Genomic DNA, 20,169 nt, shown 5'->3' with positions numbered 1-20,169 from the left:
GTGTTAGGACTTTAGACTCTTGGCATAAATGTGTACAATTTTTTTGAGACAGTGTCTCGCTCTGTCACCTACATTGGATTGCAGTGGCACGATCATGACTTGCTGCAGCCTTGACCTCCTGGGCTCAAGCAATCTTTGTGCTCAGCCCTTTGAGTAGCTGGGACTACTGGTGTGCACCATCATGCTTGGCTAATTTTTAATTTTTATTTTTTTTGGTCATTCAGGCTGGTTTTGAACTCCTGGGCTCAAGTGATCCTCCTGCTTTGGTCTCCCAAAGTGCTAGGATTACAAGTGTGAGCCACCGTGCCAGACCAGAAATATGTAATTTTTAAGGTTTTCGTTTTCATTTTTGTTTTTTTGGTATGTGTGTGTGCAGCCGGGGGCAATTTGGGCAGAAGAAGGACATGCTGATGGGTGATGCATCAGTAGCAACAACCTTATGGAGTTGTAGGATAACCAAGATGAGAAGGGTATTGGATATGATTAGGTTAGAAGTGCCTAGCTCCTCAGTGAAGTGGTATATAAGGGTTCTGTTGGTGTGTCTTTCTTATCTGCTAGATTCTCAAACGTTTTGGTCTCAGGATCCCCTTGTACTCTTAAAAATTATTGATAATACCAAAGAGCCTTAGTGTATGTGATTTATATCTATTATTAGTTACCATTATAGAAATAAATGTTAAGAAAACTTGAAAATATTTAATTTATTAAACATAAAAATAAACCCATTCCATGCTAATCTTTTTTTTTTTTTTTTTTGAGATGGAGTCTCGCTCTGTCACCCAGGCTGGAGTGCAGTGGCGCAATCTTGGCTCACTGCAAACTCCGCCTCCCAGGTTCACGCCATTCTCCTGCCTCAGCCTCCTGAGTAGCTGGGACTACAGGCGCCTGCCACCATGCCCGGCTAATTTTTTGTATTTTTAGTAGAGATGGGGTTTCACTGTGTTAGCCAGGATGGTCTTGATCTGCTGACCTCGTGATCCACCCACCTCGGCCTCTCAAAGTGCTGGGATTACAGGCGTGAGCCACCACACCCGGCCCCATGCTAATATTTTTAAATGAAAAATAACTATATTTTCCATGACCAAAAAATTAGTAAGAAGAATGGCATTGTTTTACATTTCTGTAAATCTCTTCAAAATCCAGCTTAAAAGAAAAAAGTTTGAATCTCATATATGCTGCCCCATTCCACCAGTTATGACATACCTCCTGTAGTGTTCACACATACAAGAATTATAGTGAAAAAGGAAAATGCAGTCTTCATACTATTTTCAGAGAAACTTTGACTTTGCATTTTCTCTGGCAGGGTCTTGGCAACCTCCAGGGGTCCCTGGACCATGCTTGGAGAACCACCATGCTAAAGAAGTGTCATATACTAGGGCCTGTGATGGACACAGCTGGTCCTTGTATGTGGAAGTGAGATGGCTTTGAAAGGTGCACTCATTTCTTGTGGCATCTCCCCAGCCCTGAGGTGAAGAAGCAGCATGCCCTCCACACTTTATCCCCAGAGGGACTGAGTGGGAGACCCTTGGTGCACAGCAAGAAAACAAAGGCTTTTGATCTTGGCAATATGCAATAATGCCCATGGGATTCCCTGGCAGATGATGGGAAGTAGGGTGGCCTCTGCCCCCTGAAGACATGTAGGAGTGGGAAGCCAAGGATCTAGACTGGGTGTCTGTGCTCTGACACCACACCAGGCTTTCAGGGCTCTAAAAGAACACCTTCTCTTTTCAAGAGAAGATCTTGAAAAGCTGAATATGGAATGGGGTAGGGCTGGGAAACTTGTCCGTCACTATGACAAAGACAGACAATGTTGTAAAATTCTTTTAAAAAGATTGTTGTAGCTTTCAACATTCTTTTTCTTTAGTAAAATCTTTAAAGAATTCCAGCCTGCCTGGTGTTTAGGGGAACCTGGAAAAAGAGATTTTAAACAAACAAATCATGACTTAATTTTATTTTTCTTAAAAGAAACTGAAATACAAGTACATTGTTAAAAACTTTGGCAGACATAAAGAAGCAGAAAGGGAAAAAATAAAACCACGCATAATTTTTCCACCCAGAAATAAACACTGTTAACATTTTGGAGCACAGATTTATCCTTATTTATAGCATCATTCTCTACATATTGTTTCATAATAATCTTTTTATCCCTAGCAGTGTATCATAAAACAAGGCATCTTTCTCCTTTAAATTATATATTCAGGAAAAGCGCTCTTCATCTTCTCTTCAAAAAGAGTTTTGAGTGTGAATGTAGGTGTGTGTGTATGTATGTGTATACATGTGAGTGTGTGTGTATATGAGTGTGAGTGTGTATGTGAGAGAGCGTGTGTGTTGTGGGTGGCATCAGTGCCTGAGTGGCTTCAGTAAGAAGTGTAAGAAAACCTGAGGAGAAATGGAAAAATTAATCTTGGGCAAACAGAGTTGGGGTCACTTGACTGGCAACACCTTAAACCTAGAGATTATTTTTATAGAGTGTTCTTGGCTCAAACCTTAGAAAACTGTATTTTATCTTGATAAAATAATAATGAGTAAACTTTGAAGAGGACTTTAAAGAAGGAAAAGCTTCAAGAGAAGATGGAGAGAGTGATTCGGCATGTGTATATATGTGTATATATATGCGTGTGTGTGTGTGTATGTATATGTCTATATATGTGCATATATCAGGGAGATTTGGAAGTGAAACTTGAGTGCCTTGTAATTGAAGCAGTTCCATTATTGCAGGAAGAACCAATCTGGAAGCAATTTCCTCAGTCATTCCTGCTTTGAGTGTTCCTGCCATGAGTGTGGAACTTGTAAGTCACCAATTCCATTGTTCAGTGAGCCCTAAAAGGATAAATTAATGGGACTGTTCACTTGTTTCAAGGGTCAGAAGTGGCCTCCCAATTGTTAAACTCAAACTACCGTTTTAAATTTATGTATTTCAATTGCTCTCTTGGGATCTTTGGCCAGTTGCCATATTCAAAACACTTTTAGATATCCCAATGATTATTTAATAGGAAAGAAACCTCTGGAATCCTGGACTTCATATCTACTTTAGTAGTTATTAAGACAATTACTAATATTACTATGTGCCTGGCATGTAGTAGTGCTCAGTTAATATGTGTTGAATGTATGAATGAGTAAATAAATGAATGAAGCTCTCACTTGTCTTCACAGCATTTTTGGAGCCAACTGCAAAAATGGTTTAAATTCATAGCTGCAAACTAAACAAAATTATGAAAAAGCAAAAGAAATGAAGTGCAGAAAGTGAAGTATACCTAAAATTCTCACCCTGGTGAGAACAGTTGGCTGATGTTTGAACTGTAGGATTTTTTTTTTTTTTTTTTTTTTCTTGAGAAGGAGTCTTGGTCTGTCACCAGGCTGGAGTGTAGTGGCACAATCTCAGCTCACTGCAACCTCTGCCTCCTGGGTTCAAGCAATTCTCCTGCCTCAGCCTTCCGAGTTGCTGGGATTACAGGTGTGCGCCACCACACTCAGGTAATTTTTGTATTTTTAGTAGAGACAGGGTTTCACCATGTTGGCCAGGATGGTCTTGATCTCTTGACCTCGTGATCTGCCCGCCTTGGCCTCCCAACCTGCTGGGATTACAGGTGTGAGCCACTGTGCCTGGCCGGCTTTTTAAAAATTTGTATAAATGTAAGGAGTGTAAGGGCAGTTTTGTTACATGAATATATTGGGTAGTGGTGAAATCTGGGTTTTTAGTGTAGCTGTCAGCTGAATAATATACACTGTGTCCATTAAGTAATTTCTTATTGTAGGGTTGTTTTTGAAGTCTGTCTCTGAGTGGGATCCTAAATATGGTTTAATAGTTAATTTAATTGTGTGTTTCAACTCACTGTTGGGGCAACAAAGTACGTTCTCTGCCAGGGTCTCAATGATTCTTTCATTGAATCCTTCTCAGTGTTCGACTTAAGACATAGCAGCCAGAATACTGGCTTATAAGTCAAAAGGCATGAGAAGACATATATCTGAATTTTGTCTTTAACACTTATATGTTGTTTAATCTTGTATCGTTAGAAATGTACTTTTGTAGATGGGATTTCTTCATCCAAATTTAACCTAAAATCTATTTGAGTGGTTGATTAAAGAGGTTATATGTGTTAAGCGTATATTATGGTTTGCTATTACTGCAGTCCTTATATGCTTCCCAGAACTCTTATGATAAGTATTGTTTATAAAATTTATTCACCAACTAATTGCATACTCATTTGCATTGCTGATCTCTCCATTAATTTTTTTTATGTATCATGTCTTATTTCCCCAAGAATCAGATACATCAGAATAACAAACTTAGCGCATGTATCTCGTCTTCTAGGAAACCTTCCCTGACCTCATTCCTTTAAGCACATAATATGTCTTGCATATTTTTATTTGCTTATCTGTTTTATATGTATCTCCTTTATTTATTTATTTATTTATTTATTTATTTTTTGAGACAGAGTCTCACTCTGTTGTCCAGACTGGAGTGCAGTGACATGATCTCAGCTCACTGCAAGCTCCGCCTCCCAGATTCAAGGGATTCTCATGCCTCAGCCTCCCTGAGTAGCTGGGATTGCAGGCGCCCACCACCATGCCCGGCTAATTTTTGTATTTTTAGTAGAGACGGAATTTCACCATATTGGCCAGGCTGGTCTCGAACTCCCGATATTGTGATCCGCCCTCCTCGGCCTCCCAAAGTGCTGGGATTACAGGTTTGAGCCACCACGTCCAGCCTATATGTATCTCCTTTCTATGCTGAATGATGAGATTGTTGAAGATGGAAACCATGTCTTATTCTCAACACCTACTAGAATACCTGACTCAGAGAAGGTGTGAGCAACCTGTTCAGTTAATGAATAAATGAATGAGAATGAAGGAGAAGTGGAATAGGCTTCTATAAGAGCAGAACAGATGAAGATTTTAGGTGGATTCTTATTAAACCTCTTACTTGTTGCATCTCTTTAAAGAACAGGAGATCGCCATTTACTTGGGGTGGGAGAAGCATGGGTTTCATGGCTTTCATCACAGCTGCATACATGGCAAATTTCAGAAAGTACCTGTAGTTCTTACTGTTTAACAACAGCTGTAGCAATCACTGGCAAGGGCAGCGTAGAGGTGGCTAAAATGAAGGAAGATGGACAGAGCTCTTTCAGACTTGGGTTCTAACCCCAGTTCTGCTGCTGGCTCCCTTTGGGGCTTTCTAATGGTATTTAAAGTGGATTGTCATTGAGTGTAAATGCATTACAATAATCTGTCTATCCCTGCCTTTACCTCCACAGAGAGAATAAAACCACACCTAGCACTGTCCTTACTGGGAATGTGAGCTACTCAGCCTCCCATGGAATCTCAATCTATTGCAAAACAAAATCTGAAACCGTTTCTGGGGTGGCTTTTGAATGGGATGATATTTCATTTTTGGTGTGGTGTGAAGGCCTTGGTATAATGGTATAGGATCAGATGGTCTTACTGTATTGTATTATTTAATGGGTGCCACTTGATAAGACAACCAAGCAGAGAAAACAGCCTGTGTGTGGAGAACAGGAAGAAGTGGGGAAGCTTTAAAGAGTGGAAAGGCTTATCTTTTTGTTTTCCTGTAGGTTATGATGTAGCATTCATTCACTAGCTTTTAAAAGTGACTTTTAAATAATTAATTTATGTATCCATCAGCACTCTTTTATTTGTAAGAATACAGAATAAAGAAATAAAGAATAAAGAAAAAAATATCAGCTTTAATTAGCTTAAGCCGAAAGGGAATTCATTGGCCCACATAACTTAAGAGTCAGGGTGCACATCAGCTTTAGGTACAACTGTATCCAGGGTGTTGTGATGGTATTGAAAATCTGTCTTTCTCCACTTCTTAGTTAGTCTTCCTTCACATGGCGGCAGAAATGGCTTAAGATGTCCCAGACTCACAGCAGGACTAGTGGAGAAAGAGTTTTTCAGTAGCACAGGTGAGTATAGGATCCAGGTAATCCTATGCTTACCAAAATCACATGGAAGGGAGTTCCCATGGCAGTAAGGAGGTCTGTTTCCAGATGGGACAAAAACCCAAGGGTTACATGTCTTTCATCATTCCAGGAAGGCAAAAACCACAGACAGCTACCAAATTTGACTGGCCTGGGTTGTTTCTTATGTTCTGAGCTTAATTCACTAGGGCTTGTACACTGGCTCCTTTTCTTGCTTTTGCACAAATTGTTTGTATTCACAAGCCTTTGTTCTTCTTTCTATAAGCTGATCCTCCTGATCAGCTCCGCTACTCCCACTCAGCTATGACCTCTTTGCAGAAGCAGCCACATCCTTATCTCTGGGCTCTACTTTTCTCAGAGAAAGCTCACCAATCATTTGCATTGGGGTTCCAGGAGCATTGCAACTTGAAATGTCTGAAACCAAAGTTGCCACCATCCTGCCAAATGGGCTTCTCTTCCTAGGTTCCCTAATCACAGTGTTGCAGAACTTTGTTCCTTAGTTCAGCTTAAACTGGGTTCTTGTCACACGACCTGAAAAAATTAGGCACATAGACACATTGAAGGGTGAGGAGAGTGGAATTTATTGGCCAAAAAGGAAAAAAGGAAAAAACAACCTCTCAGCAAAGTGAGAGGAGTTCCTGCTAACAGGCTGCCATCTCACAGGTTGGTTCCAGGTCACAAACACAGGAACTGAAGAGGGCAGGCTCCTCCCCCTTGCACACACGGGAACTTCCCATGGCTCCACCCTATTCTCCCTCCCTGCAGGCGGAGAGAGATTCTCCGAGGACTGTCCCTTTTATCTGCCTCCTGCATCTATCAACAGCAGTGGCAGCATCCTCTTTATACTCTCCCAGCATTCTATTGTCAACGTTGTTTTTGGCTATTTCCTCTGCATATCATTTCTCCCTCTTGTGGATTCTCAGAGTTCTTTATTATTATGTGGTTTTTTTGTGAATTTATAATTTTCTCTCTGGTTCTATAGACCTTCATGTATCTGATTTATTTCTGCCACAGTTATTTAAGTTTGCTAATCGAAGGCAATTTTACTTATTTATCTTTGTACTATTTCCTTCCTGGTTGTCATCCTCCAGCTTTCCCCACTTTCTACTACTCCCGTCAATATTATACCTAGACTTTTATGGTTTGATAAATATTTGTAGAATAAAGGAAGGAGTTAATGCAATCTGTAGTATAACTACATGGCTATTATACTTGATAGTGTTAAAAAACCAGAGCCTAACAGCAGTTGAAGTGGTAAAAACAGGTTTTATTCAGGAAACATTGTAATAGGGGTATGTTAGAGTTCTCCAACAAAACAAAACCAGCAGGAGGTGTGTGTGTGTGTGTGTGTATATATAAAAATATATATTATATAAAAATATATAAATTATATAATATATAAAAATTATATATATCTCTAATATATATCTCTATATATCAGAGTGAGAGAGAGATTATGAGGAATTGGCTCATGTGATTGTGTAGGCTGAGAAGTCCCAGGATCTGCTGTCTGCAGGTTGCAGATTGGGAAAGCCAATGCATAATTTAGTCTGAATCTGAAAGCCCGAGAACCAGAGGAGCCAGTGGTGTAAACTCTAGAGGGAGTTTTGGAGAAAATGAAATAAAATGACCTAGTTCAAGCGATCGGGAAGGAAAAAAGGGACAAATTCCTTCTTCTGCCTCTTGTTCTGTTCAGACCTTCAATGGATTGGACTCACATTGGGGAGGGCAGTCTACTTCACGGAGTCCACTGATTCCAATGCTAACCTCCTCTGGAACCACCCTCGCAGACACCTCAGAAATAATGTTTAACAGCATAGAAATAATGTTTAGTTTGGGAACACAGTGGCCAAATTGACACAAAATTAATGATCACAAGGGGAAAGGAGACCTCGGTACAGAACTTGGCTCAACTCCAAATACAACACGGACAAGTGGGGATTTACAGTCGAGGAGGAGGGGTAGGAGTGGGGAGGTGGTCAGTGAATGGAAAATTACTAAGAGGAAACGTTAACGGTAGGGGGGATTTTGGTTAAACAGACCTGACAGGATTCTTGCTGAAGACAGGACCAGGGTGATCAGATATGGAGGGTGGGGGAACTCTCTTTAAACTGATTAGAAAGTTTCTTGCTAACACTGGGTGATGCAGGTCCTGTAAGGATGGATACTACGGTCGAGGCCTGGGCTCAGAGGAGCCTGTATGCAGTTTAGCCAAGGAGAGAATCTGTCAGTATTGAAGCTTTCAGATCTTGCCACTCTTCCGCATTTATTATAACCAAATTTCAATTGTGTATAATGCTAAGGAAGGAACTTGCCCTAATTCCTTGAGCTTCCTTCATCCCCTCCCTGAACCAGTCCCCCACTTTCCCATAAGGACATGTTTAGGAAAGAGGCAGAAAAACTTCTGACTTATAAAAACTAGTGAGGAAGAAGGAAGAGCAGAAGCGGAAGCCAAAATGCACAGAACTGTTTGCTGAAACGGTTTTGAGCATACTAGGCTGTCTCTTTTGTAGTATATACCTAGCCTCTACCTCTAATGCTACCTTACTTTGATGTTTCACATATATAAGGCCCATTTGAGGTCACCCTAATGTGGCAAGAGACCAGTGAATAGGAGCTTAACTTCAAACTTAGAAAGAGTCTTTATGTCTTTATGAAAAACATCAACCTGATGAACACGAGGACATCTGAAACCTTAAAAGGCCACAGCAAACATCAGGGCAGCATGCTTGAGAACAGCAGTGTCATAAATACAAACATGAAAAGAAGTAGAGCTGTCATAAATATGAAGGAGCTGGTGAAAGCACATGGAGTTTCATCAAGGCACATAGCATTCCGTACAATCACCCTGAATTGTTTTCTGAGGAGCCCTGGATGATCCTACCCTTTCTGTAATGTGTTTGTTCATTGTTTTGGAGGTGAAAGGGTGTGCTTGTGAGGGTGTTTGGGCCTCCTTGTCCATGGTATAACCGGTTGGTTTTGTTGCCCTCACTCTTCAGGCGCTGGACTCTCATCCTGTTTGTTCCCGCTCTGGGAGGCACCACCCTTTCTAAGACAACGGCTTTCTTTTGTTTTGGGTTCAACTTTGTTAAGTCAAAGTATAATAAATATCAAGATTGTTTGAAGCCAAAAATAGGCCACTGTCCAAAATTGTGTTCATTCCACTTGCTGGTAGATAGCTATTTTAAATAAGTCAGGCTTGCCATTAATTCAGTTCTGCTGCACTGTTAGCATTCTGTTCTCATTCTCTTATCATGAGGTGAGGCTTTGAGTTTTATCATCTCTACATCTCTGTGTTCTTCTTGGTGATTGGACAGTTGCCACTCTTCATGGCTACCGCGACTATCCCTGACCACCTGTCCGGCTAAAATGTCAACACAAATGCTGCACAGCTAAGCTATCCGATGGTATTAATTATATATTTATTTGAATGCACTATTTCTTTTTTGTCTAATTGTACATAGGAGGGTGTCTTTAATGATGTACAGTGGGCAATTCTGACATCCTTAAGGGTGGTGGCATTCAAGCTCGTGACTGCCATTCACAATAAGAAATACATTTTACATCATGATCCAGTATACATGTGCATGTTATATATGATGTGTAACTGAAGCTAAAGTTTGGTTAAGCAATACTTACCCTATTATGTGTGATATAGTCTATAGTTTCTATTCTTTTGCATTTTACTTCATTAAAAAATGCTGACTGTGCCTTAGCAAGTGGGCGTCCTGATTCAGGAATGGGTTGCAATTTGAGTCTGAAAAAGAACTGCTTAACAGTCATCAGGTGTTAGGGAGTCTTAGAATGCTAATTCTGAAAAGTCTTTGGAGATTATCTAGGGGCATCTTCCCTTTTTCCTCCTATTTTACAGCTGGAGGAATTTAAAGTTCAAGTAGGGTAAGTCTTCCTTACAGGGAAACAGTGGTGCTCTCTGTGTGTGCTATCATGTGCTATCATGCCTATTTTTTCCTGGAAACACACAGTGTCCAGTTCAACCACAAGGGTTGTGTACTTTTTGAGTCTAGCGATTATGCTTCTGGATGCCTTCTTGGTGATGAATAAGCTGTGCACACTTTCCCTTCCCCAGTTGAATCTTGAGGTATTTTCTCCCTCCATTAGTTTATTATACATCATTCTGAGTTAAAGGGAAGACTGTTAAAAGGGCATTGGGTGTGGTGTATCCTCTTCTATGAATGGCACGCAGCTATCATTAATCATAAACTCAAAAGAGTGGGTTGAATAAGGAACAATTTTAGGTACATACTTAAACATTAAAAAAAATCTAAATGTGCATTTTCTGTAAGGTAGTTGTAATCTTAGCTTTGGAAAACTGCATAGATCTTGGTGTATTTGATGTTTTTTCATTTTTCCTTTATAAACAGTAGTGATCTCCTTGTATCAAAATACGACATTTTAAATTTCATTGTTTCTGTCATAAAGGGAATTACAGCATCTTATGGTCAAACAGTTAACATCAACTTTTGAGTTATTGATACCATTCATAGTGTAGTAGTCAGCTCAGGCTGCCATGACAAAATACCATAGCCTAGGTGGGTTAAGCAACAGAAATTTATTTTCTCACAGTTCTGGGGACTCGAAGTCCAAGACCAAGGTGCCACAATGGTTGCTGTCTGTGAGGGCTTTCTCCTTGGGTCGCAGAGAGCATTTTCTCGCTTCCTCATATAGCAGAGAAAGAACAAGTGATCAGGCTCTTTGATGTCTCTTTTTATAAGTGCACTAATCCTACTGGACCAGGGCCCCCCAACTTCATGCACTCATCTAAACTTGATTACCTCTCAAAGGCCCCTTCTCCAAATACCATCACACTGGGGATTAGGGCTTCAACATGTGAACCTGGGGAGACATAATTCAGATCATAGTCCATGGCTAAGGTCTTAGTGGGGTTTAAACATTGGTTGAAGCATGCAAATAACTTGCCTAAATTACATTTATTAAAGACAGACTCTTCCATTTGAAGGAATGGATGTTTTTCACACTATAATTCTTATGACATTCTTTAGCATTTATTTTATATTTTTCTTAATAATGCAAGTACTGTATATGGAAGAGAGCTTACAGTTAAAATGTGAGAACAACATTATACCTTTAAAAAGTTATTTTTGCAGTTTTTTCCTAACGCAGATTCTAGTCCTCGTTAATAGTTAATGAATTTCTAAACAGCCCAGCACTATTTTCAAAACTTAATCTAATATAGAAAAGCTACCCACCATCACTGAGAATAATGCATATTTTAACAAAAAACACTTTGTGCTAAAGACATATTTTAAAACAACTTTTTATATTTATATTTATTACAGTGTAGAGAAGAGAGGAATTTCTTAGCACGAAACTGTAGGGAGTCAGGTGTTTGTCTACAAGAAATGCCATAGAGAGTCATGCCAGTAACACACAGAAAATATCCATTCAAACTGAAGAAAAGTAAACTAAGAGGGGGTACTGACAACATAACATTGTTTTAAAGCCCTTTGTTTGAATGGTGTTGGTGCACCTCTATTTAAGTCCTTGGATATGCCCAAACCAATTTTTATCTTTTTTCTGCTGTAGGAAGTCTGTTGATTAAGAAGGGATTTTTTTTCCTTCTATTTTTCTTGTTTCTATGTTTAAAGTGGCGTGGGCTGTTTTACAACTTTAGGGGCCTTTCAATTTCTGTGGTGGGCTTTTGTATAAAGAGTGCTGTGCATCTAGACGAAATAGTGTGTGTCTCTTTATAGCATTTTTGCTTATGTGCTTTTACACATTATTAACACATTTTCTTTTTGTTTTGTTTATTCTATTTCAGTGTTTAACCGCTGAAGAGATCTTTTCCCTTCATGGCTTTTCAAATGCTACCCAAATAACCAGCTCCAAATTCTCTGTCATCTGTCCAGCAGTCTTACAGCAATTGAACTTTCACCCTTGTGAGGATCGGCCCAAGCACAAAACAAGACCAAGTCATTCAGAAGGTATATTGAAAGCATTTTTTTCTCTTTTATTTGAAAAGTCTATAAAACCATTATGAAATGAAGTTAATGTGCCTCTCTTTCTGCTTTATTGCTTTTAATTAATCTACACAGAACCTCTTAGAATAATACTTATATTCTGAAAGTATTTAGAATAAGAAGAATTATAACTTATTTAAGCTTCATAAGTTATGCTCTTCTCTTTGTTGAATCAAAATTATATTTAGTACACTTAAAAACTTTATAAAATCCAGTTCTTGATTTTAAACAATATATATTTTATGCTGTGCATATTGGATTACATTTTATTTGACTTATAATTGATCATTTCATTTCCATTATCTTTTGCTTACCATATTATTTTAAAACTTGTCAGTTTATCTGCAGTTACCAATGAAGAGATAAGAGATGCTTCTCTTATCTCTAGATTAAATCTTCAGGGACCAAATGATTAGTTTTAATTTTCATAGGTGAAAGAAAATACCAGAGGCTATTTTAAGTGACTATAATGGTATTGCCATGAATATGGTACTTTAGAGGTATGATCTGCTGCAAAGACATTTTAAACCACAATAAAATATGTGTATACTTAATATACAGCTCACATACTTGAATGTGTAGAAAAGTAACTTCCACCAATGAGATAAACCAATTGTTCAGGGAGTCTTTTTGACAATTATGTTGGAATTTTAAATTTTTTTTCATTTGTTCATTAAGCAAATATTTATTGAACGACATAACAAGCATTGTTCTGTGCACTAAGGAGTCAATAGTAAACAAGAAGAAAAATTATGTCTTATTAGGGCTTATAGTGTAGTGGAGAAGAGAGATAATAAACATTTAAACAAACAAGCAAATAAACAACATAGTTTCAGAGTGAAAGGTGCTATGAAGAAAATAAAATATTAGTAGGTGAGGGGTAGAAAGTGATGGTGGGTGAGTGTCATCTTAAATAGATAAAGGAAGCCCTCTCTGATGAGGTGTCATCTGAGCAGAAGGAGAGGGCCACAGCAAGGTCTTCTCTAGGGGAAGAACGTTCTTGATTGAGGGCACAGCCAACATAGCTTGGCAATGAGCGTGGCATGAGTGAGGAGCAGCAAGAGGGTCCTGTGTGACTGGAGCCTAGTGAGTTGTTGGGGAAGGTAGAAGGAGATACGTCCTGGCAGGAGATGGAGGCCAGATGAGGAAGCCTTGTGGGAGGTGGTAAATTGACTGGGTTTTATTCCGAATGTAGGGTGAAGTCATTGTACCATTCTAAACAGGGGAGTGCTGTGATCTCATTCAAATCTGTAAAAGGGCATTCCACCTGCCTACAATCTGAAGAACAGACTGTAATGGGGCCAGAATAGAAGCAGGGTGATTGGTCAGGAAGCGACTGCCAGGAGCTGATGCTCAGGATGATGGGGACTTGGACTAAGGTGGGGGAAGTAGAAGTGGGAGAAGCAGTAGATTTGGGATGAGTCCTGGAGATCATGCTAAATGGTTTGCCCTGCATTGATTATGGGAGAGGGAACAATGAGTCAAGGCTTGAGCCAGAGAAACAGGAGAGATCGTTATACCATTTCCCAGGATGGAGAAGACTGGGAGGAGCCATTTATTGTAGAGGAAGGGAGTGGTGAGGATGAAGAGTATAATTTTTGGCGTGGTTGCCTTGAGACATTGACATACACAGGTAGACAGGGAGGTCCAGTAGACAAAGACACACAGACATTTGGAGAGGAGATTGCTTTCAGAGGAGAGGTCAAGACCGGGGATTTGCCTGTCTAGAGATGATATTTAAAGACACTGGGGCTAGGCACGGTGACTCATCCCTGTAATACCAGCACTTTGGGAGGCCAAGGTGGAGGATTGCTTGAGGCCAGGAGTTCAAGACCAGCCTGGGAAACATAGTGAGACCCCATCACAACAAAAATTAAAAGAATTAGCTGGCACGGTGGCATGCATCTGTAGGCCTAGCTACTTGGGAGGCTGAGGCAGGAGGGTCACTTGAACACAGGAGGTCAAGGCTGCAGTGGACTATGATTACCCCACTGTACTCCAGCCTGGGTGGCAGAGGGAGACCTCATCTCAAAAAAATAAAAACAAAGATGCTGTTCTGAGTGAGCTCATCTGACATGAGTATAGATAGAAAAAAAGGGAAGACTTAACAAAGAAAGTGCCTGTTTTCATTTCCGGATTCCTTTGTGTATGTACACTTCAATCTCCCTCTATATGAGTAAAAGAGATAACAACAATGACAAAAATAACAATGATAGCCAGTTCTTTTGCAGTACTTACTATATGACAGGCACTCTTTGAAGTACTTTACACATTAACATATTAATCACATGCAACTATATGATGTAGGCACTGCTATTCCCATTTTATAGCTAAGAAAACAAAGGTACAGGGAGTTTAAAGTCATTTGCTCAAAGTTACACAACTTGCATGTGGTAGAGCCAGATTCAGCTGAGGTTGTCTTGGCTTCAGAACCCATGTTCTCATTGATATTCTGTATTTATATATACAAAGCATAGAAATCATCAAGTATCATTTATCAATATAATTCACAATTTTGTGAATAACAGTAATTTCAATTTTGAAATATTAGTAATTTTGAATTGCTAATTGTTCAAGCAAATATTTTTGCTAGAGTATATTTATATTTCTACAAGTCTGTTTAATACAATTTGCACTTTACTTTCAAAAGTAAATTCAGCAAATGTTTTAGGATACTACCCTTGACTAATAGTATTGCACAGTAAAAGCACAGCCTCTGAAGCCAGTTTACCTGGGCTCAAATCCCAGCTCTGTAATTTTCCAACTATGTTGAGAACATGACTTTAACCTTTTCCTGCCTCAACTTCCTCATCTAAAATAGTACCTTTCTTATGGGCTTGCTCTAAAGATTAAATGACTTAGTATTTGTAAAGTACTTCAAACATTATGCAATACATAGGTGCTGTAGTGGGCCTGTTAGTTAGGTCTGTTATTAACTACATCTAACATGTGCATAACTCTAGGTACAGGACGTGAGGTTTCAGAAAAAGCAAATACTCTACTCTGTGCAGGTTAGTTACTTATATTCAAAAGTAATTTTTTAACCCCAGTTGCTATGTGCAAGTTAATTACTCATATTCAAAAGTAATTTTTAAACCCCAGTTCTGTTTCAGGAACTAGGAGTTGAGAACTGGAAAGTCAGAAGCAGGATGTGAGAAGTAGAATTCTAGGGCCAACACTACAAAGTTATAAAATAGAAAAGCCAACAATTCTGAGTTATGAGATCATAAAGGCACTAAATATTCAGACAGATAACCCAATAAAAAGAGAAATGCCTCTTAGGGTGCATATTGTGTTAGGAATTGAAATGAGGCTGGAGTGGAGTGGGATAGGGTGGGAGAAGATATGGAAATGTTTCTCAAGGAATTTAGGTAATCTAGTAGAGTGCTTGTTACTACTCATCTAAGATGTTTAACTTGGCAATCTATTGCCATTTTGATGTGATATCTTGATTGTTTTATTTTAGTGCAACTGTATGATTATTTAGTATCTCTATGGGTCAGTTACTTTAATAGTACCTTTATAGAATTGTTGGGAGTATCAAATGAGTTAATATATGTAAGTGCCTAGAACAATGCCTGGCACAGAGGAATAAGAATGTCTTTGTTCTTATATATGTGTTCATAGGTTCACCACATTCCCTGGCCCCTGTGTAATCCTATTGTTTTTCTCACTGAGAAACACATTTTAAAATAATTAAATGCACTGGATTTTTCATATAACTTTTCACTTAATGAAGAGTCAAGTCTTAGCCCATCCAAAGCAATAAAAAATGAACATAAAAGCAATCCAAATGATACAAGAATTTGAATACATTTATGTTGACATTTCAGTGGGCAGATAAAATAATATAATTTCTCAGAGACCTCACATTTTATTTTTGAAATGTATTTCATGTGCTTTATAAAATGATATTGATGAGTACAGTAAACTAATGATAAGTTAAATTCTCTAGGAGAGAAATTAATTGCATTTTAGTAATAATTTAATGATCTGAAATTGCTTCATTTTTTGATGAAGTTACAGAATAGTATTTAATTCAAATAGTAGATAAAATAAAGAATATTACTTGAAGCATCCTTGAAAATCATATTGTCCAACTCTGTAATACAACCAGTGATGTAAGTCTAAGTTCCAGAGAGGTTAAGCAGCTTCTTGTAGGTGTAGTACCTAAGGTGAGATGAGAACTCCTGATTCTTAGTTTGTTATTCTTTTCACTGAATAACAGTGAATTAAATGAACTAACATTTATATCATGGTCTACTTACTAATTTTTTTAAACATAATAATAATCAACATTTATTAAAAGCTTGCTATATTCCAGGGACAACATTAACTGGTTTTATTTTATTCTTGTGAAAACTCTATGAAATATGAGCTATTTTAATCTGCATTTTAAATATGAGAAAACTGAGCCTTAGGGAAGTCAAAGAACCAAACTATGATGCCAGTGAGGGGATGAGCTGAGATTTGAACACAAATCCTCTAGCTCCAGAGTTCACACTGTTAAACACCATTCTATACAGTTTCTCAGTTGAATGGGGCCAGGCAAAAATTGAAGCCTGGGCAGTATGCAGATCTGCAAAATGGGGATCATAATAGAACCATATTTCCTCACTAGTAAAACTGGAAAAATAATAGTACTTATCTCATAGGGTTGTTGTGAGAATGAAATGAGTTAAAATAGGTAAAGATCTTAGAAGAATCTTATACAGTGGACATTCAATCAATGTAAACTATCATGACTATATTTCTTTGAAATCTATTAAAAATCTTTCAGGGTTCACTTATTAGGAGACTGGTCCCTCTCTGAAACATATCATTTGAGAAAGTCCCATGTATATATGGAGATGTGCAAGGAATAGATTCATACCAATGTATTCTTTTGGTGCTTCAGTTGAGTGGAAAGTGCTTCAGTTGAGTGGAAACTCTAGACATTTTTCTTTCTGAATAATGTTCTAACAATACAAGAAGGGGAAGCTATGCAGTGTGCCCAGAATGTGATGAATTACACTCCCACCATCCCCCAAGTTGTGCTCATAAATGTGCAAGGGCAAAGAAAGTTAGAAAGGTGGATAAGCAGATGGATTGGTATGTCTTTTTGACAGAGTTCTGCTGCACCTTGAAATGGGGAATTTATTAATTCATTCAGCAAGGAATGTGTGCTTTTTCCTGGACAATTTTCTAGGCACTGAGGATGAATAAAACAGCCCTTCTCATTGAGAATCACACAGTTTATATGATGTAGGCAAACATATCAGTGATAAAATTACTGTGGCACACAAGAAGTGGTAAGCGAACCAATTAGTTTCCAACAAAGAGTAAAGGGAATCCTGATCAGCCAGGAAGTACTATCTGGAGAGCAGGGAAGCTTCATAGAGGAGATATTTGCATTGGCTTGGAAAGCCATGTATGAGTTTCTTAGGCAAGGAAGATAGGAAAGTGTTTTCAGACAGAGAATCACAGTGTAAAGGTAAAGTTCGGTTGGGAAAACATGGTGTTTGGGTAAAGGCCATGTTGAGAAGAGGCTAAATAACACTGGAGAGGCTGTGTGAGGGTCAGTTTATGAGGGGCGATTTCAAATGGGGGCACCAGATGATCATTTTTGTGATTTAGTATAAGTCTGTAGGCCATGTCAGTTAGTAGAAGGGGCACCAGATCGATAACTGTCACGTTATATAAGATGAGGGAGTGAGAGGTGATGAGGGTCTGACTTCAAGGCCACTGGCAATGAGGAAGGAGAAGCTGGAGGTAAGAGATACCTGAAGCAGAATTGGTAGGGTTTGATCACCAGTTGTCTATGGAATTAACTGGTGGAAAGTGAAAAATTGAAATTGATCCTACTGTTCCTGTTATTTATGTAGGTAGTGAGCGAGGGTAATGGAGCAGGTGTTTGCAGGGAAGCTGATGAGTTTAACATGTGCATGTGGCTTTGCTTCTATTGGCACTTAACAATTTCTTTGCCTTTTAATTTTAGTTTTCAACATTATATCTTGTCTACGCAATGAAATTATAAATATTTGTTGAATGGATGAATGCATGTAGGCTAGTGATGGACAGAAGTATGCTTGTGTTAAGAGAAATTCCATGTAGATATACCACAAAAAAAGGTGTGGAATTGAGAACTCTCTCCAAGTGGAATGTCTGTGGAGACTAGTAGTATTGTTTAAGGTGATAAGGTAATAAATGGGAATGAAGTGGGCTGTTAGGTGAAGTTGTAGGGCATGGCCAGGACCTGAAACTGACAGAAAAGTGTCTGGAGGAGATGCAGTCATCATAGTCAGTGCTGTGATGATTCTTGGAGTTACATAGTACCATTTATAATCTCTCCTTTTCATTTAGTACTTAGCACAGGTGACTTTGTATCACTCTGTGTGTGTGTTTGCATGTATGTGTGTGTGTTTGCGTGTAGTGGCAGGAACCATGGTTTGGTCCACATTATCTAGGCTGAATGAACATTTACTAAGTTTGTTTATTTGTACATAGAAATTCTAGACTAACAATAATTATAGTGAAAGCCTGGCGCGGTGACTCACACCTGTAATCCCAGCACTTTGGGAGGCTGAGGCAGGCAGATCACGAGGTCAGGAGATCGAAACCATCCTGGCTAACACGGCGAAACCCTGTCTCTACTAAAAATATAAAAAGTTAGCTGGGAGTGGTGGTGGGCGCCTGTAGTCCCAGCTGCTCCAGAGGCTGAGGCAGGAGAATGGCGTGAACCCAGGAGGTGGAGGTTGCAGTGAGCCGAGATCACGCCACTGCACTCCAGCCTGGGTGACAGAGTGAGACTCCGTCTCAAAAAAAAAAAAAAAAAAAAAAAAAATAATAATAATAATAATAATTATAGTGAACAATCTTGTGTTAATGAAGTACATATAATTCAGGATAACATTTTTACAGTTTTGTTGAGTCCTTTGGCCTTTCTAAAAATGAGATTACCTCTAAAGGAATAATAAAGCATATTGCTAAAAAATGTGGGCCTGGGAGCCAGACTGTCCTGGTTCAAAATTCAGCTTTCTATCTGTGTGACTCGGGCAGCTTACTTCAACTCCATGTGCTTTGGTTTCCCCAATTGTATGAAGGCGGTAGCAATATTTCTCTTACAGGGTTTTGTGAGGTTCAAATAAGTTGACCCATGTTGATCACTTAGCACAGGGCCTGGCACATGGCAAATGCTCCCTGAGCTGTAGGTGTTACTAGTGTGCTCCACCGACAGTGCCATGGAGAAAAGTGGCCCACCATTTAAACATGCTTTCTGGATATTTTAAAGAAGTGGCTACGCAGAGGCAGCTTTCTCCTCTGTCACGTTGTACTTTGTGTACAGTGTGTGGGGCCAGAGGCAAAGCCACATGTTGCACAGCCCTGAGGCCAGGTTGTATCTCAGCCTGCTCCCACACATAGGTGACTGTCCGTGGTATGTTTCACTTGTGTTCCCATTTATTCCTTAAACCAGCCCCTCTAGGATAGAGAGAGGGAAATTGAGGCCCAAAGGCAACAGGTCACACACGCCATTAGCTATAGAGCTTAGGATAGTATTCGTTCATTTCATTCTAAGCAACACTTATTGTGTGCCTACTGGGTGCCAGACCCTGGGTCTTGAGAGATGAAAGATGCATCACCTTCTTCTGTCACCAGCATCTCTTCTGTATGGAACATTTTTGCCTAATCTGTGTCTCGCAGGGTGAGTTATGTAATGCAGCCGCTCCCTCCTGTCCCCATGTGCTCACTTCCTGAGTGCTTATTGCATCAGGCTGACTTTAGTTCCCAGGAGGCCCCAGCTGGGGAGCTGAGGTGTTGCTGGGGCCACCTTCTCTGAGGAGGTGCTGTCCTCAGGAGTCTGAAGACAAATGATTGTGACAAGCTCAGTGTTAGCAGCTATGGTCACCTTGAAGCTAGCCCACTGTGACCCATCTCCATCTCTGCCCTCCACCCGTCATCCCATACCTTTGTCCTGAGGCTCACACTGCCTCTGTTTTTTTTTTTTTTCCCCCCAAAGTGCTATTTTAATCTATTCCCTGAGCCATAGATGAAACTAGGTGGCTTGGAGCCTGTGGACCTCAGATTGTTTGTCACTGTTCTAGATGTTCTCCGAGTTCCCTGTAAGCTGTAAAACTCATTAATACCATAAAGATGATTTAGGGCTGATTAAAACGTAAACCGTATTACTATTAATGCTTGCTATGCCATAATTTATATTCTCAGTTTTCTGTATACTTTTCGTTGAGTAG

At 39.3% G+C, this 20,169-nt stretch overlaps 1 protein-coding gene across 4 annotated transcripts in view; it reads left to right on the top strand.

The window, feature by feature from the left end:
• SLC39A8 (solute carrier family 39 member 8) overlaps positions 1 to 20,169 on the top strand; it is a 91,651-nt gene that overhangs the window by 18,175 nt on the left and 53,307 nt on the right. For all 4 annotated transcript variants that reach the window (XM_037990326.2, XM_073017516.1, XM_007999402.3 and 1 more), the window contains one exon: positions 11,743 to 11,905. In XM_037990326.2, the coding sequence (XP_037846254.1) occupies positions 11,743 to 11,905 (163 nt within the window). The remainder of the gene's footprint in view (positions 1 to 11,742; positions 11,906 to 20,169) is intronic.

This window comes from Chlorocebus sabaeus, chromosome 7 (assembly GCF_047675955.1).
Source record: "Chlorocebus sabaeus isolate Y175 chromosome 7, mChlSab1.0.hap1, whole genome shotgun sequence".
NCBI classification, from domain to species: Eukaryota; Metazoa; Chordata; class Mammalia; order Primates; family Cercopithecidae; genus Chlorocebus; species Chlorocebus sabaeus.
This window is presented reverse-complemented; position numbering and strand designations above follow the sequence as displayed.